The 24,554-nt window shown below is 43.4% G+C and overlaps 1 protein-coding gene across 1 annotated transcript in view; it reads left to right on the forward strand.

Moving 5' to 3' along the window:
* The window catches only part of PHKB (phosphorylase kinase regulatory subunit beta), a 1,466,493-nt gene that overhangs the window by 1,041,185 nt on the left and 400,754 nt on the right, over positions 1–24,554 (forward strand). Inside the window, exon 14 of the mRNA XM_085637773.1 lies at positions 3,729–3,823. Coding sequence (XP_085493899.1) covers positions 3,729–3,823 — 95 coding nt within the window. The remainder of the gene's footprint in view (positions 1–3,728; positions 3,824–24,554) is intronic.

Genomic DNA, 24,554 nt, shown 5'->3' on the forward strand with positions numbered 1-24,554 from the left:
TACACATAGGAACACGACAATGAATAAGCCCCCAGGTCTCTTTTTTAATGTCTTCAAACAACAAATTGCGACTCACCTAATTAAATGCAATATGACAAATACATTTTATTTACTTACATTTTTGTTGTCCAGCAAACTTCCTAATGCAATTAAAAGGCAGGGCAAGATGGGGAAGTCTGAGAGTAATTAGAACATTCAAACAAAGAGGGTGCGTGTCCATCATCTTCTGCCAATAACTGTTGGTGTTTAGGAAAAGGCAGAGGCCATCTCATGCTTGGTGTCGCTAGTGAGCAGCGCATTGGAGTGAGTTATGATTTTATAGTTTACAATAATTGGTACATTTCAGAGGTTTTTTTTTTTTAGGTTTTAGCTCGTAACCAGAACAGCCCCTCACCCAAAGGTGTTTTTAGGAATTTTCCTTATTTTCTTCCAATATATATTGAACTTAGTCATTGCCCATAACATTCAAAAGCATACATTTTAAAATTCTACAGTTGGTTTTGGTTAGTATCAGTGATGTTCATTCAACTAATTTTTTTCAAGGAAATATAATGTTTTATATTTATGATGCTTGATAATCCTAGTTACATAGTCGAGGTTTAACCAATGTACTTCTCATTAAATCATACATAGCATTGCTATTACAGTACATTATGAAAACTGATACATGCAAATCATAATTTGGATGTATAGGAAATTAACAAACTCATGGAACACATCTTCTGAGCAGTTTCAAACTCCAACCGAGAGCATTCTTGATGAGAGTAAGACTGTCACATCAATGTTTCCCATGGAGATGGCCTGATGATGAAAACATTTAGTCAGGCTCTGCTCTAACGGGTAACTCAGGTCTGCTATTCATCCTTATCTGAGGGCGTGGCCCCCTTCTTGTTAAAAAAAAATAAAAAAGAGAAAAGTTATTCCTAATGGCTTACTTTCGATCGCATACTGTTACTGTCTTTTCCCATCATTAAAACAGTAGTTAGCTCTAAATTGCCAGCTTTTGTGCAGGATTGTCAAGTACTTTTTCACTTGTGGACATTTGTGAAGTCCTTGACCCCATAGCACCACAGATTTCTGACTGGCTCATGAGTTGAAGTGGTTTTGACTGCAGTCCTCAACATGACTGATTTCCTTGCGAAATATTCTTCTCACATTGTCCTAGTATACCATTTGGCTGTCTTCGCCATGGTCTCCTATACCACCATCTTAGAGTGTCTTTGGGAGACTGGGGTTAAGAATCCGTGTCTGGCAGTGTCTGAAATCCCTACTTAAATATTTTCAAACTGGTTCCTTCGCTTCTTTTAGATTAGGAAGTAAACGCTTGACGTGCAGGGTGCTGTTGGGTCCCGCACTAAATGCAACTTTATTCAACATCTGTGTGACATAATTGATGTATCCCCCCTTATCGGCACGCTGATTCTTTTACCCCTACTTTTTATTTTTTACTAGTGCTGCTGCCGCGCTTGCTTTAGCCCCCGTTTTTTTGTTTCCTATTTCTTCTAACAAGTTCTCCCATCCATCTTCACTACCCTACCCACTTCTGCTATACCCTCCCCCTTTTCGCCTCCTCCCTTAGTCTTGGTGATCCCTCTGTCCTCTTCTGTCTTGTGTTGTTTTTTTTTTCTTTTAAATACTGACTTACGGTAGACAAAAAAACGGTCTACCACAATCCTTTTTTAACAAATAAACATTTACCTTCTCCACAAAAGTATACTTTTTTGTGGAACAGTATTTTGTCTTTTTGACATTTTTACAAAACGAGGTTTCGTCAAGCAGACTTTCTTCATTTTGGAAATGTGTCAAAATGACGAAATTCCGTTCAGGTAGCTCACTAGATGCTGTGACAGCCATATTTAAACCATTAAGAGCATTTTCCAATCTTGCTAGCTTGCAGTGGTTTGAACATTGGCATTGTGAAGGACTACCCTCTATGCATTAGTATTCTTAAGCTCCCTAAGTAAAAGTCTTTATTTAGACTACCAAAAAATGAGGTGTACCTGAAAGGGTTTCACTTCAGCCTACCCTTTTTATTGTAGGTCCCTATGACCTATGCATTTGTTCTCTATGCTTAAACATCCTTTCAACTTACAATTGCGTTAGCAAGAAGAGTGGGAGAATAGCAAACTCTCCATCCCACCTCTTACTTTACTATTTAACATGGATGGTTTACCTATGAGGGTAAAGTTACATTCCGGTGTATGGTGATTACAGCTTGTGCATAAAGCGATTTAAAGACATGCAGGTAAAGTAGTAAGAAGGCAAAACATTTTCTTATGGGCACCCTAGTATGAAAGAGATTTATTGTCTTTCTCAAAACATTTTAGTTCATACCAGCAGGGAAAATATGTGATTTGGCCACTCCTTAGAGGCTTGTAACCTGATGTTGGTTGCTGTCTTTTTTCTGTCCAAAAGTATCACTGTATTACTATTTGGTCAGAATCTCAAATTGACAGAAATTCACAGTGTATTAATGAACTGAAGTGGTAACACTTCGGTTCTCAGCCATCATCTCCTTTGTGATGCTTATTTGGTAAAGGTTTATCAGTAGAAAAGTTTACCTTCTTTTGATAATGTTCTTTCTGACAGATATATCATTTTCACACACTCTCCTCCCTGCCCTAAACTCCGTTCTGCTGAGGGCGCTGTTAGGTAGCATGCTTTCTGATATTTTTTTCTTTTAGTTCCAGCTTTCTTTCAACCCTAACCTTTATTAAGTGCAAAACAATAACAGAATCAGTGTCAAAGTGATCTTTTTATACTCTCTTTGTAACTTCCAATGGATATGTTTTGGATCCTATGCTAGAGCTGCACAGTGTCACATAGAATTGATGCAAATGTTTCTGGATCCAGTCTGAAGCCTGGGGATAAGGTTCATATGAGTAGTATACAGGAGTATTACACCCATACTCCAGAAGAACTTTACCAAAGGTAACTTCATTTTTATGTTCCACTGGGTAGAGTTAGCTCTAGCCACCCCAGTTAAATAGAACTTTCAATTTCATGGTTGTTATTATGGGTATTTCCTTTAACTCCATTGAAAATATGTAGACATTTTTCTGTCCAAGGATAAATCCTAAAATTATACACCCATCTAAAGGGGCAAAGAATAAGTCTGTTGGAAGGGTGGTGATAGAGGGAAAACGAAATGATGACTTTTTCAGCACAATCCAAAAATCTATATCCAAAAAGTCATTCAAACTTTAATTTCTTCTAAGCATAAGGTATTTGGTGGGTTTGAGGACTGTAGGTAATGTGCACATTCTCAGAACCTCTCAGTGCAAAGCCATCTACCTACTAAAATCCATAGTTAGTTAGATTTGTAGTATTTCAAACAAACTATGTTGGCATTGTAAATGATAGACAACATTATAATAATATTGCTTTTAATTCACAATTAATTTGCTCAAGATTTGTTGTAGCATTGTGGACTTGGTTCAGTCATATGTTAGCTGATGTGTCCATTCATTTTCATTCATACTTAGGTATAGATTTGGTTAAATATAGGCTAGTGCATTAGGCATGATGTATGTTCAGAAATATTTCAAACACAAATTCGGCACCATCTCGTAAATGTTAATAGTGGGCAGCAACAAAGAAGTGCAACATTCCAAAATTATGTTACAATTATTGGTGAAAGAGCTAGATTGGTATGAACTTAATGTATAGAACCATGATGCTATGGACAACCGTTTCCTCCGTAATATGTTTTCTCTATTTATTTCCAGTTGAAGAATTAGTTAGCCCCAAGGATATTGATCCAGTACATCGTTATGTGCACCCACAAGATCAGCGAAATGTTAGCATGAGATATTCCAATCAGGTAAAGGTTTATTCTCTCAAAATGTAATTTTGTGTTTTTAATATCTTTTCTGAATTGATGACATTTACCTATTGCTTATCAACATTTTGAGAAATTGTCTAGATGAATTTGATGAGGTATTGTTTAGTAAATTTTGTTTGATGATACTAACCCTGCCACAAATCACCATAACCATACGACACTGTATACGAGACGTGGTAATTGTGCTGACACTGAATTCAACTTAACCGGATGGTGTTATCAGAAGATGATTTTAAAGTTTTACTTGACACTAGGTACAACCGATATCTGAAATGCCTAAGGCTGCCAAATCTTTTAATGCTATTTACAATATTTATTTCAAGATTTTATTATACACAAGTCGCATCCAGTCTAGATTCAGAGCACTGTACAAGCTTTCGCACAAGTGTAAAAAAAGATGTATATCATTGACTTAAGAACGCGATATCAAAAAAGACAATTATTAAACATAGAAGACAATCTTCGTAACTGTAGCCAGTATAGTGTTAATGCATACTATACTAATTCGGTCCCAGAATGTAATACATTAGTTACCTACATAATAAGCAAACCAAACAGAATACTTCTGTTTCTTGGAACTTCATTAGTGTTCATAAATCCCAAATATCGCCCTCTACTTACACAATTTCTGAACACATTTTAAACCTAGAAAACAATCTCCAGATGAACCAATAAAAATGTCTTTCGTAAAGGCAACATTTACCTACCTTTTTATATTTTTGTGCCCTTGCAAAAGAGAAAAAAGAAATGTTTTAAAATAATCAGTGGTACTGCCAAAAACCTTCTTCTACTTCCCCTTGTTAAAAGGAGAAAAATTAGAGGGCAAATATACTCATAGGGATACAGTTTTACATAGATGGAAAACTACTCTGTCACAGTAAAGGCTCCCTTTGCACCTCTACAATCCAACACGCATCACATTGATTGCCCTAGATTTAATTTTGATGGTCTTTTAAAAGACATAGAGTCTTACTTCGACATCTCTGCTTTCTTTCTTTCTGTATTGGTGGCGATAGGTGTGGGAGACTGCTCGCGCACAAACTTTAAGAGGTTCGGCATCGCGAGGGGGTCCAGGAAATTAAAGACAACGCAGGAGCGCTTTGTTCGGACGATGTGGCTATTGCCGAGATATTCCGTGAATTTTATGCCCACCTCTACGACGCACATCCTCTACAGGGGACAGATATTGATGCTTATTTAGCCCAGGCCCGTCTGCCTGCTTTGACGCTGGAACAGGCGGCTCATATAGAGAGGGAGATCAGGCCGGAGGAGGTCATAGCAGCTATTGCCCGTTTGAAGTTGGGTAAGTCACCGGGCCCCGAAGGGTACACCGCTGCCTTTTATAAGCAGTTCTGCTCAACGCTTACTCCCCTGCTCACTTGGCTCTTTAACTCTTTTGCGACGCCCAGAGCGATCGCTGTTATCCCTAGCCCGGAAGGACAAGACGACCTGTGGGTCATACTAACCTATCTCACTCTTGAACATTGATCTGAAGCTGTATACTGGAATTTTGGCCTCACTGCTTGTCCCTTATATGCCGGGGCTGTGGACCCCGATCAGGCTGGATTGATTCCGCAGAGGCAAATGAGTGACAACACCAAACGGGTCACACACCTCATAGAAAGGGCTTCCCACATCCCTGGAAATTATATGCTCCTCACCATAGATGCGGAGAAGGCCTTCGATCAAGTCCATTGGCCCTACCTCGAGCAGGCACTGATCCGCATCGGCATGGGAGACAAGATGCGGATGCACATTTTTAACTGCTACTGCTCCCCCACAGCTACAGTGCGCATTAACGGTCACACATCCACCCCATTCTCTATTAGTAGAGGCACGAGACAGGGGTGCCCTTTGTCGCCCTTGCTCTTTGCCCTCTATATGGAACCTATGGTGCAGAGGGTCAGGGACCCCCCCCCCCCAGATCACGGGCATTCGCTTCGGAGGGGATGCACATACTATAAGTCTATATGCGGATGACCTCTTGGTCACCCTAATGAACCCTGCAACTGCTTTGGGGACCTTTCTGAAGGAATTGGATTCCTTCGCGAATGCCTCCGGCTTTAAAGTTAACCTGACAAAATCCACGGCACTCAATCTCTCTTTGTCCCCTCAAGCGCGAGCAGACCTCCAGGCTCCACATCCCTTACAATGGTCTGACGATGTTGTCCCTTACTTAGGCATACAGTTGGCCCCGATTTTGCAGGCTATGAGGAAGGCCAACTACTCCCTACTCCACACACACATCCACACTGCGCTGCAGAGATGAAAACACTATCCGATTTCGTGGTTAGGGCGTATGGTGGCCATCAAAATGACAATCCTTCCCCAAATATTGTACCGTTTTCAGACGCTCCCTTTGCCACCCCCTACAGGCTGGCTCCACAAGGTGCAGTCGGAACTCTCTCTTTTTATCTGGCAGACGCGCAAGCCGAGAATGAAGTGGTTAGTCATCTTTCTTCCAAATCATGAAGGGGGCCTTGGAATACCAGATCTCATGCTCTATTACAATGCTGCGCATCTTCGACACTTGGTCGAATGGAGACGTGCCGAATCTGAGAAGCATTAGCTTTTTCAAGATTGTGCAGTTGCTGGTACATCTCTCATGAAAATCCCCTTTCTCCGGAGATCCCAACGCCCACCCAACCTATATGCCTCGCAGGTGACATATATGACGCTTAATGTCTGGGACCGGATCAGCACGTGTCATGACCTAACGACCTTCCCTTCCCGGCTCGCATCACTTTGATAATCCGAACTTTAGCACCGGGATGGGTCCGCAGTGCTTTCCGTTGTGGAGAGCAGCTGGCTGCCGAGCCTTGGGCCTTTTATTTGACAAAGGCGATATTGTTCCCTTCTCGCAACTCAAAGCTGATTATGGCCTTCCCGAATCCGAACAGTTGCGCTACCTACAAGTGCGACATTGGGCTATGCATCCTGATAACCAAACGCCGGCAACTAGGCGTCTCACCCCTTATGAGCGGTGGCTCATCATACTGTCTTCGGACAAGAAGGTGATTTTGGATTTATATAAGATACTCCTGTCCAGATATACCCACACTTACCAACCGGGGCGCGCGCTTTGGGAGAGAGACCTGGGGCGGAATCTTAGTCCTGAGGAATGGGAGGGGGCATGTTATAGGGCACACCACACAGCAACACATGTCGGCCTCACCGAAACATTCACCAAACTTGTCTACTACTAGTATTATACCCCAGAGCGCCTCCACCAAGCTGACGCTACACTGTGCCCTGACGGTTGGAGAGGGTGTGGGAAGAGGGGCACACTGGTCCACCTTTTGTGGGAATGTGATAATCTCTGGACTTATTGGACGCAAATACTTGACGATGTCGATAAGCATCTCGACACGGAACTCCCTAGGCTCCCTCCATATGTCTTACTGGGGGTACCAAATCCGCTCACTTACCCCTTGAGGTCCAGGCGAGGGAAGCAGATAGTCATAGCACTAGGCACAGCCATTCAGAACATATTAATACATTGGAGGACCCCCAGAATTCCTACACACACAGGGTAGTATCAGCGGTTATGGCATGTGCTGGGCATGGAGAAGATATCACTCACCCTGGCTGGGAAGGGCTCTTCCTTCAGTGACCTCTGGCAAACATTCCTCGCCGTGCTAGCCCAATATTTCCAGGAGTTGTCTTACCCTAGATACTTGCGCCTTACCGTACTGGACCCCTCCACATTTGACCTAGTTTAATGTATGGCACTAAGTTCCGCACAGCGCTGTATCGAAGTAATGGACCGGAGTGGTGGGGGGTGGTTCTTCTTATTTTTTCTTTCTATTCTTCCTTATCTTTCTCTTTGGGTGGTGGGCGGGAATATTTGTTATATGTTGCTCCTGGTAATGTCAATGCACTTATTAGTAACGGGGATTGGCTTTGTATGGCCCGTTTACTGCACTGCCCGCCTGTTTCCTGCATTGTTTAATAAAAAGATTTAAACCATAAAGTACAATTCTTTAGATTTCACACTCAACGTTCCCACCTGCTCCCAATTGAAAGATACAACTTATTAAATGTAATAAGTTAACCCAATGTTATCCAATGGGAGAGGCATTCCTTGCAGTAGTGAAAAACTGATTTAAGAGTTTTTCCACTACCAGGACTTGCAGAAGTTAAAAGTACATGTCCAGCCTTTTAAATATACCACACACTGTACTATGGGCTTTTTAAGGCCTACCCTAGGAGTGACTTTTATGTATTAAAACGGCAGGGTTAGGCCTGGTAAAAGGTTTATTTTGCCAGGTTGAAATGGCAGTTTAAAACTACACAGACAGGCTGAAATGGCAGTACTCAGGCTACTTAAGTATGTGGCACAATCCGAGCTGCAGGCCTACCAGTAGCATTTCATTTACTGGTCCGGGGTACGTGTAGTACCACTTGAGTAAGTACTTGAAAGTAAATTAAATGTGCCAATTGGGTAAGCCAATTATACCATGTTTAAAGTAGAGAGCGCACACACACACACACACACACACACACACACACACACACACTTCAGCACTGCTTAGCAGTGGTAAACTGCCAGAGTCCTAAGGCCAACAAAACACAAGATCAGCAAAAAATTGAGGAGTAAGGCAAAAAGCTTGGGGTACGACCACCCTATGGCTGACAGGTATAACACTATTGTTTCCTTCCAGTCGCTGGATAAAAACATCTCAGCTGCTTCTGTCATCTGATTCATCAGTACTGTATCAGTGATAGTTATGAGTTGATATCGTGCATTTTAGACTTAACAGCACTAATGCAGCATCCTGTGGTATAGGGTAACCCAGGATTTCACGAGTATGCCTGGTAACTCCTGGTACGGGCCTGTTACCTGATTCAAGAAAATGAAAATGCAAAAAGTACACTCTGCCTCATATCACCTCCCACATCTGTTGCTTTGGTTCAGAAACATAAGTTCAGCCTATGGCCTTCATTATGAGTGGCCTGATATGTGGGCTAATATTTATCTGACACAATAAAATACAACTCCACTGGGTAGGAATTTATTAGGTCCAATAAATAACACCTAATTTGGAGTTTGACCGCAGAAAAGGGGAATAACATACAATTTTGGCGTTCAAAGCACAAAAATCTAAATGTCCTGATAATTATCGTGCACTAGTTATCTGATACATTTCTACAAGTTTATCTGTTGAAATTTATCAGGGGAAAGCTGCTGGAATACATTGTTAGCCACCAAACTCCTAGTTGCGATATGTGAAGTAATAGTGCTTACAACACAAAGCACAATTAACAGTGCCACTCATAATAAGGGTTTATGGTTGAGTAAGGTACAATTGGCTCATACATTTATAATGATTCCCTGTACTGCATGCACTTTTAGCTACGTGGAATATTGCTGTGTAGATCCATCTGCCCTTGTCCTCAATGTGGGTACCTAAATCAGTCTCCCACCGAGTCTGGCATTTCATTGCTTATTGTTGAAATGATAGTATAAGGAGAAAGACAAACTCTTCACTCCAGCACATAAGTAATTTCTCACAGGGAGTGAGATCCATAGTAGTGGCAAGACTGCCAGGCCAGGTCTTCCCTGGACCGGAAATCAAGCATCCTGGGACTAGGGGATGAATGTTTGATAATGTACAGCATTCCGTCATTCATCTTTTTGTGTTGCTATAGTCATTCATCTTTTTGTGTTGCTATAGACGCCCTAAGTGGGAAGGGTATGCCCAGACTTGAGTCCCGTGCTCACTGTGCCACTGGATTCAAACTAGCCTGGCTGATGAGGGGTGATATGCCAAAACCGGTCCCAGGATGCTTGTTTCCTGTCCAGGGAGGACCTGGCTTGGCAGTTCGGGCTGGACTGTTCCCATGGGGAGCAGGGTCAGGGCTGATTTGCATTTGGCTTGGTCCAAACTGGGGTGGCATGGTGAGCAAACAAACAATGGATTTAACCCAGATCAGTGACTGGGGGTAAATGTTTGACAACGTACAGCATTCCGTCAATCATCTTTTTGTATTTCCATTGGAGCAGGATCAAGACTGATTTGCATATAGGTGGGTCCAAACTGAGGTGACATGGTGTTCAAAATAACGATGAATTGGGATGCGGTCTGAGTAATTACCAGTGACTGAGATTAATTCAAGCATTCCAATGCATTACTTTGTGATACAATCACGGCTGGATTATGGTAATTCAATGCACATTAATCTCCCAAACAAGTTGATAAGAAGACTGCAGATGGTTCAGAATGCAAAAAAAGGCTTCTTCCTGGTAGCAGGCAAAGGGAGCATATCACCCCAATATTGTATTCTTTTAATTGGCTGCTTGTCAGAGAACTCATCTCAGTCTTTTGATATTGTCTACCAGGCAGTCCATTATGCGTTGAGTCATTTTGTGATGGCCAAATTTGTACTTTTTTGATCGACCAACTAGTGGTGTATAGAGATCACTAAGACTAAAACCGGTGGCCTCAGCTGAGGCTTGAAATAAACTTAAACTGGATCTGTGTGCTATTCATCACCTCTCACTTCTTTGCAGGAAACTAAAAACCCTGCTTTTTAATTTTCAATTGGGCACTGGCAGCTCTTGTTTGTTTTACCGGTTTTAGCCCATTCTGTATGCTTATACATTATCTATAGTGCCATGTTACGGTGAATCTCATGCTCTACAAAAAATATATAATTATAAATTGAATGCATCAAAATAAAGAAAATGTTTACTTTGATTCGCTCAACAAATCTTCTGAATCATTAATATTTTAGAATATCTACTTAACAGAGTAGATCCTTTAATCAGTTCATTTGTGTAGCACAAGATGGTCAAGTTAGAGTGTATTTGTTTTATTTTAGCAGCATGACACTCTAAAATAGAAGGTTACAATGCTAAAAGAAAACAAATGCACTTTATTAGTTCTTACAAGCACTGAGTTTTTCTTTTGATTTGAAAATTTTACTCTAAGTGTTGGATTGTCCGTCCATACTCTGGCCCTCGCAGATCAGAGCTGTGCTTAATGCTATTTTTGGAGAAATAGTTGGTCAAGTTACTGTGAAATTATCCTGGAAGCTGTATTCGTCAGTAAGCTGGTTAGAAATACAGGCACAATTTTTTCCTGCATTAGTTCAAGTTTGTTAATTTTCATTGGAAAAAATAAAGACTTTACACATTTCATTGTTTGCGGCTAGTATGAGAGCGTTTCTGCGCCTGCCATTGATACAGGCTTTCCTGACCTCTTACGTAGAATACCCAATTAACTTCTTGAATGTTTGTAAAAGGATACTGAAACATGTTCTTATTTTTGCATTTATATGTGGATGCAGACAAATAGAGCTGCTAGAATAAAGTTTGTATCAATGAATTGGAACAGTACATAAAGTGATATATTAGTTAAGTTGCATTAAATTACTAGGAATTTGTTGGCATAATTTATGTGTAGTTGCACATGGACAGCCGTACACCTATGGAACACTTTTTACATAAAGAATATAGATGGTGCTCAATATGAAGATTGAACGGTTACAAATCTGGAAAGGTTGAAGTTAGTTGTTGGTTTGGGAATGTAACAGGAAAGGGTGGGTTAAAGGATAGATTTGAGCTGATGCTGAACGCAGTGTCCTGCTGTGGGTGTACTTGGTTAAAAGATGAGACAATATTTGCCTTAGACTAACAGACTGAAGGGGGCACTGAGACATGGAAGTTAAGAATGGGTGGGTGACAAAGCATATGACTTTCTACAGAGGTCTAAAGAAATATGGTCAGAATCCGAGCAACAGACTGTTGCTGTAATGCAGTTTGCTCATGACAGTGGCACTGATCAGTGATTTGTCTTTCTGTAAAAGACAATGGGGCACATCTCTCTGGTGTTAATAACTACAATCTGAAGATAATGCCTATAACCGTTTTGCGGCCCATCCTATTGTGAAAACTTTGTTGTAAATTTATCACTGTAGAGGACAATAGTAAAAAGGATCTAACATGGGAGGCATAAGCCAAAGAATGTCAAAGTATATGACATCACTATTGCAGGATTTAGGCCTGGTTGATCTAAGAACCATCCAAGGTCTGGCAGCAGTAGGGCAGTTTGAGCCAAGACTGAAGATGAGAAGAGGAAATTGAGAAAGAAAAGATATGGGTGTCTTTTTAGTTGATGTGATCAGAGAAGTAAAAAAGAGAGGAGTTTGGGTAGTGGCTAAAGGTAAAGATAGGAGTGAGTGAGATGTGCACCAAGATACAGAAAACGAGAACTCAAGTTTAATGCAATTGTTTTATACCTTAACTGAGATCAACAGTTTACAACAACATACGTTTAGTTGTTTCCATATTTTCCCAACCAAATCAACATCTTCAAAAAACATGTATACAGCCTAAAACAAACCTAGTCAGACTGTGCAAACAATTTAAAACGTATAAATTGATCTATATAAATTAATCTAGATTTTAATTGTGGTGGATTTAAAAAACTATTATGTGGCTTTATCAACATTGGACATTACATGAAACAAATCATGCTTTCCTTTCCTGCATTAAGGGCACAGGAGGCCTGACCATCTGCCTCTGTAAGCCTTCAGATGGTGAATACCTAATCTTAACTGTAGTATGCATCTTTGTACACTATGTTCCAAAGCTAATGACTGATAGATTTGGGGTGCATAAAGGTTAATAGACTAGTAAAGGTCTTATACATGTTTAAGGTTGCACTGTTCATGCTATTGAGAGTGAAACTTAATCTCAGAACTGTATTTTTCTGGAATAGTCTTAATTTACCCGGTGACCATGTCTGCAAATATTTCAACGTACATTTGAACATTTCTAGTGCCAACTGAAAATGTATTGTAAAGCTTGAATAATTGTTTGACTCTATCTGAAGTTAAATTTTTAGATTCTTCTTTAGAGAACCACTAGGGGTGGTTGTTACTTTAGGATTAAATTATATGCCCAGCAAGTTATCTTTCCAAAAGATTGAGGAAATGTACTGGCCAAGCTGCACTCTAGCCTCAAGGCCTGAACTGGAACAGTTGGATCAACCATGGAGATTGTCTGAAGAAACTTACCCTTGTACCTATTCATAAAATACCATTCATTAGAAGGAGTATATTCTACTGCATAGGATAGAGTAAGATTGATTTTAGTTCTGTAGATACTCCATAAATACTTAAAACATGTGACGGACTCCCCCATCGCCGACACACAGGATGCCCGTGGCTACACCATGGCCTCTATCCCTACCCGTGGTCTGATTGCTTGCGCATCTCCTACAGTGCTTTCATTTTAACTCATTATTGATGGCTATACAATGTGTACCCTTTGTCATCTACCGTCTGGAATGTGGATTTTATTTGTCAGTGCAACTGCTATTGTATCAACTGCTGGAGTGATTACCTGTACCTTGCCATGACTTTTTTTTTTTTACTTAATAAAGGTTTAAAAAGTAAAAAAAATGCTTCAAACATCTCTTTCCCTAAAAGTTGTAAAATGTATTTATGACACCAGCGTGAGTGGTGCTTTATTCCCTGTTTGTGTGAAATGATATCCATTCATAAGATCATGAGAAAACTCTACCAAGGTAGGTATACTGCATTATCCGCTCAAGTCACTCTGCCCCTAAGCACCGACTGAATGGTTGACAATATTTCTTGCCTTTAAACGCAACCACATTAGTTTTAGATATATAAACTTTCTAGAACTTGTACTTGGCATATCAATCTGGAGTATTGAGATTGCACAGCAGCCCAGTTGGGGGTTAAATAAAAAATAACTACACCTTCAGCTTACATCAATATGTGAAAAGGTTTAGAAGAAAGCTTGGGCAGGTAGTTTCATACCGGAGAAAAGAGGGTAGGTAGATCATAAAGGAACAGAGAAAACAAAGGCTCCAATGAAAATCCCTGTTTCAACCCATTTCTTGTTCATATCTTTTGGGTTAAGCTTTTACTCCGACCCAGCAAAATTCTACACCAAGTAGGCGTATGCAGCGCAATTAGTGCTAATCGGTTCGATGGAATACCTAGTTTTGCAAGTATACTGCACTAGGTAGCCTGTCCACACAATCAAAAGCAGTTGAGAAAGCTATAAAAACCGTATAAAGGATTTGAAGTACATATTTGTCTATTACATTTTGCAGGGTTGCTATGTTGTCCATAACTGAGCACTTTGGTCTGAACTCGGATTATTCTCTTGGAATAAGCCCTTTCCCAAAAGCCCATTCTTCCAGCCCATTCTTGCAGGTGGTCTAAAACAATTCTTAAGAAGGTTTTTCCTGTAGCATCTAACAAGGCAATGGGTCTATTGTTGCCTGGGTTTATATGAGATCCTTTCTTGTGTATGGTAGCTACAATAATCCCCACCCAGGGATTTGACCTGTTGTATAACAGGATGCAAACAATAGAAACAAACATTTTCCCTGTGCATCCTGGTCCTATTTTAGCACCGGTACTGTCACCTGATCCTGGCCCATTGCACCCGAGTGTCTGGCTTTTCAAATGTAATCTTTTTGTTTACTGGTTAGCAGAGAAATTTCATAAAGGTATTTTTGTAGTAGGAGTAGGATACACAAAGTACAATTTAGTCATATAATCTTTCCAGGCTTAGGAAATCAGCTATCTAGGAGGCGAGCCAATTGAATATAGAATCTGCATTGCCTATAAAGGAGAAGGTGCTGAGCATTGTGTAGTGAATTACCATGCCGAAATTGCGAAGAAATCCAATTTGGTTGAACGAGAGAAGATAGAATGCATTGGCTAGGTGCTCTGAGTGCAAGTAGAGAGCTGGAAAGAGGTGTTTGAAAAAGCCTAATTTGGCATCATCTGGTGTTACGGTGACTGCTTTGAGGGCCTGCTGATAGGTGATGAGCTATTCTGGACCTTTTGCCTCTATCCATTTGCTGAGGTAGCCAAACACTGCAGTCTTTAGCAAGCAGATTGAGGGCAAATCTATGGTTAAGGACATTGTGCTACTGCAGGGAAGGTACACAGGGGGAAATGGGTTTTAAATGTTGTTAGGCGGTTGAATTGAGCGGTTATAAAGATTGTGATGTAGCTATGTGAGACTACATATGACATTGGGGCAGATATTGCTATTGGATAGTGAATGTGATGATTGAGTCGCACCCTTGCTCGTATGGGCGATTGATTTAAAAAAAAAAAAAAAAAAGGGGCCAGGGAGAGATCGATTAAAAAGAATACATTCTTGGTGATCTTGTTTCTAAATGAAACTGCATGTTTGTTGGCAATATTTTAACTTTTTCATTTAGTGATGGCATTTTATCTCTGTCCTGGTATAAGTTAGAACTGGAAACGTAATTCACTAGTTAGTCTAAAAAATGTGCCTTTCGAATTTAATCCAGATTTATTGGCCAAAAAACTTGTACAAATATAGTAATACATTGTGCATTCCCCATAACGTGTGTCGCTATTTTTCTGGCAGTATATAGTTTCCTGCGAGCCGACAAAAAAAAGTCTATTACTGTAAGAATAATGAGAAAGACAGGTTTCTCGTTTTCGCCCTTTCTTTCGACTCAGTAAAGCTGTTCCACTGTTGGAACATTGTTGAAGATTGGTAAATAATATCGGTTCATCCGTAGCAATAGGACATGCAGACAAAAGACCTGTAAATGTGCAATCATGGTCCCCAGCCGTTCGCCTGAATACCAGGGTAGTCAGACATCTTGTCACTGAATTGGATTGTTCTTTCCATTGTGCAACTGAGGCGCGATTTCTTTCCAATTAAAATGGGACCTACATAGAAAAGAGGAAAGTCAATGCCTTGCACAGCTTACCACAAAGTGTGCCTACACAAAGCGTGTCTTTAAGTGGTGCTGCAGTTGCATACATAGTTTAGCGAAAGAATAGCATTTTTCCAATTTCCAGAATCTCTGTAGTCTGCTAAATTTCATCCGTAAGAGTACAAAGCCAAAAAGACAGCATGCAACCTTTTCCAATCCCATATCAAATAACGAATGCAGAAACTGAAGTTACCTCTCTCAACTGTGGCAGCTGTGACCTTTAAATGTGGTGGGTTACAAATAGTACCCCCAAGTTGGATCATGATAGCGAATCGATTGAGACATCTTTGTTTAGCGGGTGCCGGGGTGTTCACCTTCCAAATTTGAGAAAAGGGGACCCAAAATTAAGGTTTTGCAGCACAGTTTTCAAATACATTCCCTAAGAAGCCACAAGCTGTACCGGGAGACGATATTGAGCACTCGTAAAGTTTGACATCGATTTCATGGTGTGCCAAACAAGTCTTTGCGCTCCCCAGGTATGTTGTAATTCACCTCGAAGAAAACTTGACAAAAGAGTTGCTCCCAATATTGGATAAAAAGCCATAGATTTTACAACCAAGTCAAATAATCTGTATATTCAATTTGATATGCTTCCTTTACTAAGCACTACTTATATCTATCTATCTATCTATCTATCTATCTATCTGTCTATCTGTCTAGCTGTCTATCTGTCTATCTGTCTATACATCTCTCTCTCTCCCTCTCTGTCTCTCTTTCTCTATATACACACACACACCTCCAACCCCCCCCCCCTTGCTGCCCGATGCCAGATCACCCCACGACGCTCAAGATCCCAGTCGCGGGCAAGGTCCCGGGATTGATTGCGGAGCTGCACCCGGCGTTCGTCAGCACACTCCAAGTCTTTGGGAAGGGGGTAAATTCCACAAGCATAAAAAAATCCAAGAAGTTAAAGAGGTCTTCAACTTCACTGCCCTGTGGCATTTGTCTAGCGATGCTCAGAAGCGCTGGGGCTCCATGCCTCGTGCTTCGGCAGACCCTGAGTCAGCTTTGCACTTCCCTGACTTTCCATGATTCAGAGTGACATCCCCGCCCACTCCCCCGCTCAAAGAATTTTTATTGAGGCCATGTTTCTGCTATTTAGGTGGCTTGGCCCCTCTGGAGTGCCTTCAGCCTCACGGGTTCAGGTGGGGCCTCCACTAGATTCTCGCTGTTGGGTTCACCTTCGGTGCCATTCGGGCCCCATGGATCCCTTGCTGGATCCAGAGCAGAGCTATTGGTGAGACCAAGACCACCTTTGGCAGCTACTCTAGTGCCGACGTTCCCAGCGCCACCATACCTATTCTCATTTCTGACTCTGACCCAGATGGGCATCACGTGGCGCCGGTTCCAGCGCTGAACAGGACTATGCTCTCCGAATCAGAGCCAATACCTTTTACTCTTGATAGGCCTGGAGAGGAGTGGGAGGGGTCCGAGGACTCTTATGATTACCAGCACTCCTTCGATAAGGAGGACAACTGGTATGGCCAGTGGGCTATACAACTCGCCTGACACTGGCTTGGTCTCTCCTCCTACCATGTCTATGGAGGAGGGAGCTTCTTTTCCCAATGTGGTGCGTAGGGAGGGTGAGGTCTTGGACCTTCAGCAACCCAGAGTGGCAGTCAAGACAAACATCTTTACAGAATGCTTTAGCCTGGAGTCGCCCTCTCCGAACCCTTACTTCAATTTAATGAACCCCTTACTAACTTCCTACTTGTGGCCTGGTCCAAGCCCTGCACAGGGGCTCCTGTGCGTAGGGCAATTGCCTGCCATCGCCTGGCTCCTGGGGACCCCAATTTCCTTACCCAGCACCCTACCCCAGAGAGCTTGGTGGTGCAAGCCTCCACTTCTAGGACCAATCGTGATGTGTTCCATACCACTCCACCGGATAGGAAATCCAAAAGGCTGAATACCTTTGGAAAGAGAATGTTCTCTTCTGCCAGCCTTTCACCGCAGTCTGTGAACACTGCGTGCCTTTTGCGCTTATATTCCCATACATTTTGGGAGTCACTTATACATGCACTGCTCATGTTCTAGGAGGAGGCCCAAGCCATACTCTCCCAAGCTATTGCTATTGGAAAGATGCAGCAAAGTTCACCATGCGATCTCAACTCAACACAACTGATTTCCTGGTAGCGCGATTTCATCGTCTGTGGCCCGGTGGCGCCAAACCTGGCTGAGAATTACTGTTTTTTCAGGGGATGTCAAATCCTCGCTTACGGACATGCTCTTTAATGGCTCGCGTCTTTTTGGAGAGAAGGCAGAACTAGGGGCACTTTAAGGACAGAGAACTATGTTCAGTTCCTTGGGCTTGTCTATGGACCCTCGTCACCCCCAGTCTGCCTTTCACCCCATTTGTGGCCACGGAAGGGGTCTCCAACCGTGTCCATACCCTCCCAATGGACGCACCAACAGGCTTCCCAGCCTTTTCTTGTCAGAGGATGCGGGTCCCATAAACCATGTGGGACAAGTAGCCAGTGGTTGAGTCAGTCTCCCCCTCCCTGCCAGCAGCCACGGCCTCCAATACACTTTAGCTTGTCCTCCAACCATCATGGAAATCCAATGGGAGGCAGGATAAGCCATCACCTGCACCACTGGTAGTCAGTAACATCGGAACATTCAGTTGTGCAAGCCATCCATAGGCTTTGCCCCCCCTCTTTGCGACTACACCTCCACCCATGCCACCCACTTACGACCAACTTATGGAAGACCACTTCCCCTTGCTCCTTCAGGAAGTGCTGGCTCTCTAGGCCAAGGGAGCCATAGAGAGGGTGCTGGCATCAGAAGCCGGTCGTGGTTGCTAATCCTGCTACTTTCTGGTGCCCAAGAAGGACAGAGGCCTTTGTCCTATCCTAGACTTGTGCCTTTTCAATCTCTTCTTGAAAAACGAGAAATTCAAGATGCTTACACTTGCACAAGTTCTGTCTGCCCTGGATCCGTGAGACTGAATGATAGCTTTGGACTTGCAAGAGGCATATTTTCACATACCCGTCCTACCTGCCCACAGACGTTACCTGTGGTTCACGGTGGGCCAAGAGCACTTTCAGTTTGCCGCGCTCCCATTCGGTCTTACCAGCTCACCTCGAGTGTTCAAGAAGGTGAAGGCGGTGGTTGCAGCCCATCTACGGAGGTCAGGGTTTTTAGTTTTTCTCTACATCGACGATTGGCTGTTGAAGGCGGGCTTGCTGGGGTTCACTATCAAAATGCCGAAGTTGCACCTGACTCACTCTCAGATGCTAATTTTTATTGGAGCTATTCTGGATATATTGCGGTTTCTGGCCTATCATGAGCGGCGAATCCAGGATATTCAGGCTATGATATCAATGTTTCAGCCTCAATCCTGGATTTTGGTGAGAAGAACCCTGAGGTTGTTGGTCCTCATTGCCTCTTGCATCCTGCTTGTGACTCATGCCCGTTGGTAAATGTGGGCTTTGCAATGGGACCTGAAGTCCTAGTGGGTGCAGCATCAGGGTAATCTCTCCGACATGGTCCATATCTCTGAGGGAACTGCAAAAGATCTGCAGTAGTGGCTGATGAACTGCAGCTGGGTCATTGACAGACTCCTTTCCCTTCCCCAGCCAGATTTGACTGTGGTGACAGATTGTCACTTCTGGAATAGGGCGGCCACCTGGGAGAGGTGGAGATCAGAGGACTATGCTCTCCGGCGTTGTCCGAGCTCACCATCAACCTGCTGGAGCTTCAGGCGAGTTTCTTGGCATTGAAAGCCTTTCTTCCTTTGATCAGGGGAAGGTTGGTGCAGGTGTTCAGACAATACCACTGCCATGTGGTACTGTAAAAAACAGGGCGGGTTGGGGTCATGGACCTTTGTCAAGAGGCTCTAATTCTTTGGGCATGCTTTCACGCCAGGACATTTTCCTGGTGGTTCGACACCTGGAGAGTTCTCCGAACGTCGGGGCAGATGGACTCAGCTGAAGATGCCTAGCAGATCACGAGTGGCGTCTCTATCTGGAGGTGGTGCAAGGACTCCTTCCGCAGTGGGGGGAGCCTTGGCTAGATCTTTTTGCCACCGCCGAGAATGCACAATGTCATCAGTTTTGCATGCTGGAGTTTCTAAGGCAACTTATGCTCAGCAGCACTTTTTGTCTTGAGTGGAGCTCTGGTATCATATACTTTGCCGCTAAGAGGATCTTCTGTCGCAGCAATAGGGGAAGGTTCTGAAACTGAACCTGTGCACCCCTCACCTTCATACGTGGGATAGATTGGAGACAATTGACAGCTTTCAACTTTCCTTTCAAAGTCTGCGATGTTATTCTAGCAGCCAGGTGTCCTCTACCTAGTCTGTATACACCTGCCGTTGGAATACGTTTGTGACATGGTGTGATTCCAACCCCCTTTTCTGCACCTCTATCCAAGGTTCTAGTTGCTCCTTCATTGGGCCAGCGGAGCTCTACTCTGGCCACAGTTAAAGTTTATCTTTCAGCCATTTCAGCTTTTTGTGGTTGCCATATCAACCTTCTTTATTCAAGTCATCTTAACTTGCTTTTGGTGCACAGTTGAGGGGGTGAGGATTACAGGCCCCAGGAGATCTCTGTGTGAAAGGAAGCGGAGAGCTTCTTCAAATTGCCGGTCGGGCTCTTACTTAAGGAGTACTGACTCCCCGTGGCACAGTGGCGCTTTTGGTGCACAGCTGAGGGGGCGAGGACTACAAGCCCCAGGAGAGCCCTGTGTGGAAGGAGTCAGGGAGCTTCTTCAAATTGCCGGTCGAGCTCTTACTTAAGGAGTACCCACTCCTTGTGGTGTGGGACACACCTGGGCGAAAACCGGGACAAGAGCGAGCCCGTCCACCTGTCAGCAGCTGGACAAGGCCGGGCTCTATCGCTTAGCTCTTCAACAGAGGTTACACCTGGAACATTTCCTGTTTACGGTCTTAAGGAAGTAAGATGTTCCTTTTAACCATACCCGATTTTGGCTGGTTATATCTGCCATTTAGCTACATTTTGGACTGTTGCCTTTCCATCGTGGGGCTCTTGTGTTTATGATATGGGGATAAGGAAGGTTCCAAATTCTAAATCTACCTTGGGCCCCAACAGCATGACTATAGACTCTTTTTGGCTAGAGCTGTGGGTTTCATTACCAAGGAAATTGACTTGGCAGCAAAATGTTTGTCCCTGGACCTTGCTGGCTCAACAACTATTTCTATGCCCATTAATGCTGGCCCTGCTACACTGGGCGAACATGTGGTGCTTCTGCATAGTGAGGAGATATCACCTAATGCTATAGCCCTTGGCTCTTTCCAGGATCCGCCTGCCCAGCAGTCATTCTCCAATTTCACCCAGTCTGCTTACCATAAACAAAAGTCTAAACATGTAACCTCTGAACCTGATGACACGTGTAAAAACATACTTGGTACCTTGGACACCCAAGCTAGAATCTTCCCCGGTGCTTTTGACAACCCTGCATGGGCTCCTTTTTTTACAAAATTAATTTTTTATAATTGTCTTGCCTCATTAAGGGAGAAATTGGATAAACTTGATGCTGAAGTTGACTAAATCTCCAAACTCTGTGATGCCATTTTAAGCCCTCTCTTTTTGAGGCAGCATCTACCATTATTCCAGTAGCTGGGCCCCCGTCTAATCCTAAGCTCTCTAAACCCATTCTAGCCAAAAAACACTCATTTATCAGGTAGTAGTTGTCTTCGAAGCCATACTGCTCTAGCCACACAGGATAGTGTGCCCAGTGTGCTCAAACCTAACCACTCTCATTCTGTATCTGGTCTCGACCCATGCTCTAAACCTTCTTTGCTGCAAGTCAATCTCCCCCCCATGTTTTTCTTTTGTTTTAGTCCTGACAAATGTTCCGCAACAAACGTACCCCAATACAGATACTACTGTCCAGCTCCAAAACAAAATTTGTCACTGGCTTGTTAACAATTCAATCTTTAACGTTTGGGACCATAAAAACATTCTAATGGTTCAGCGAGTGGTATGCATTGTGCCTACTGCAAAGATATTCCAAGGAGATTGTTTTATCATTAACTTTAGACATCTGACCATCGCAAGGTGTGTTCTGTAGCATCAGAAGTAGGCTGGGTACGGTTAGTAATGTCAGTGTTTTGCCTCTAGGTTTCTTTTACAAACATTTGCAAAAGGGTCAGGACTTGACATCTGCCTCAGGCGTTCATGGTCTTAATCTACCGGATGGTCCTTCTAACACCATGTAGCAACCGTTTTACAACTTTGTCAGACATCAATGAGATGGACTTGGGCCATTCAATTAATAGAAAACTGCCTTTATAAGTTTAGAAATATGTTAACAGTGGAACTCTCTTCAATTTTGTCCTATTTGCATGCTATTGAGCTTGGATTTAGGGACATTAGGCAAGCCCAGCTACTTGCCCTCCAGGGCACTAGTCCTGCCCCTATAGCAGTCCCGCCGTCTACAATCAACCAGTCTTCTACACAGCCTCCTCCACAGGCTCCCGTGGGTCCTGCTCTGGCAGACTGTGAATAATCAACATCCCGCTACATCCCTCTCACATGACAATCTCACAACATGACACTAGACAACTTGACAACCAACGATCCCAAGGGGTCCCACTGGGCAGTATGGGCAACAAAGTCAGGGTAGCATGGACGTCTCCCCTCCACATAGAAACCCAAGACTCCTTCATAAGGCATTCTGTGATAAGCCTCCCCTGCTTCTTGTCCATATGTGGTGGTCCTAACTGGGTCCGCCAGCTGTGCGAGGGCCAGAGGGAGGACCCGGAGAGCTCATCAACAGTGTCTGAACTGGTTGGTCCAACACAGGTACTTACCTCTCTGCCAAGCAAACAACTTTCTGCTAAAACAAAGAGTTGGATGGATAGGCCCAGGGCAGGTGGATCGCTCCGGGAATTGTGTAGTTATTAACTTTAGGTCACCCCATCTGGTGGAGAGGCTGCTCCTTGGCCACATAAGTTAAAGGGTGGGAACTGACAATTGAATTGTTGCCGCTAGGCTATTTCTACAAAGCGGTCCCCTTTATCCCCAGCTATAATGCCCACTGTTTTCCCAGCTAAGGCCACAGTTCCAAATGAGCCCCCTGGAGCACAGTGAGTCGTTGGCTTCCCCATTTCCAATCGTTTTAATGCCCCGGCAGGAGTCGATTGTCTCCCTCATCCCCCAGGTTCCACCACATTAGCCCCCCCTTTAGCTATTTTTGAAGGGTGTTAGGGGTTCTTGATAGGGAATTAGTACTACAAGGAGGACAGTCAGTCACTATTGTCCTCTGCCCCCTAGTTCAGTCTCTATTGGACAGTCAGCCTAGTCAGGCCATGGGGACACCTCTTCACACATTCTGCCTGGGCCATTGGGGAACACTCTCTTGATGACCCCACCACAGGCTGACAACATGCTAGTCTCTATAGGACTAAATCACCTTGACCCCTTTGCCCGTAGACTGGAAGATAAAACGAGCCTTGAGCTCCATGCTAACATGCAGGACCACCATACCTAGGCGCCATCTCGAGCAAACCATCTATCTTGTGGGGGAGGAAGTCCTGTGTCTAGTATCTTGAATGGCATGGCTCCTAATTGCCTTGAACCTGTTTTATAACTGCTCTCCTGGAACATTGACGTGCTAACTTCCAAATTGGACTTCACTGATTGGGCCCAATTCATTGACACTCACGATCTATGTCTCTCTCAGGAGACCTGGTGTACCATGCCGGTACATCGAATGGTTTATACCAACTTCATTAAAACTGCAATAACTGTGAGCAAGGGTAAACATTCTGGGGGTTGATAACCTGCGTTAGTACAGTCCCCACCTGTGAGATGGTGGAAATATCAATTATCTCCCCTGATGTTTTGTGTGTCTCTACCCGTCATTCCCCCAAGTCACCCTTTATATTTACAACCTCTACCTCAGGTCTGGGGTGCTTAATAGAGACTCACCAATATTAGAGCTACTGTATTCTCACATGTCCTCTGCCCTGGTTGGAGTTAGGAAAATCCTAGGCAGATACTTCAATTTTCAATTCGAACCCCTGGATAGTAACATTGAGGTTGCATTACAGGAAGAGAACAGAATTTGGTCCAGACCTTCGTTGGCTATCCCATCCATCAAAAGCTGGTCCCCCTGCCCCTACAAATTAACGCCCTAACCCTGAACCAGGGACTGCGTGCAGGAAATTGTAGAACTGCCTCCGACGGGGAGGGTAAGCACACCTTCATCCACTTCCAGAGCACTAGACTTATTGACTACTTCTTGGTGGATGAGAGGATCTGGCCATATCTTGTAGACATGGTGGGAATGCCAAGGCACAACAGTGATCAGAAAGCTGTAGTCCTTGATCCAGCTTTCCCCCATACATAAACTAACAAACCCCTTCGAACCATTTGATCGGAGATTAAGGCATACCAGTAATTTGCGTAAAGTGGTGTAGGCCCCCTTCCAAGGAATGGTTGGGGAAATATATACATTTGTAGTAGTAAACTTGTAGTAGCACGCTTGGAGGGTTTTCTATCTTTTGATGGGCTCCTGGGTCTCAGGGAAGATTGGGATAAGCTCATAACTATCCATAGCTCAATGCTTGATGGGGTTAGGAAGCTCTTCTACGTTGAAACAAAGGTGGTCTAAGGAAGGCAGACCTCCCCTTCATGGTTTAATCAAAACTCTAAACTAGCCAGGGCATCCCTGATGCTTGCCATCAGAAAACATGACAGGAGTGCTATAAAGGATAGGCGAGTGGCCTACAAACAAGCCCTTAACCAAGCTAAAAGGGAGTGAGAGATTGACTGGTGGGGAGGCCTGTTGGAAGTGGTGGGACAGGGTGACCAACATAGTTTCTGGAACCTTGTGTGTACCAGCTCCCATGAGGGATACTGCACTATTGAGACCAATGTCCCCGCTATGGAGTGGGTCGACCACTTCTCTAGCATCTATTTTGAAATTGATGTAGACAGTGCTCTCACACCTGTTGTGAGTAGTTGCAATAATGATAGCAGGGACTCAGAGAG

Source organism: Triturus cristatus, chromosome 12 (genome assembly GCF_964204655.1).
Source record: "Triturus cristatus chromosome 12, aTriCri1.1, whole genome shotgun sequence".
NCBI lineage: Eukaryota > Metazoa > Chordata > Amphibia > Caudata > Salamandridae > Triturus > Triturus cristatus.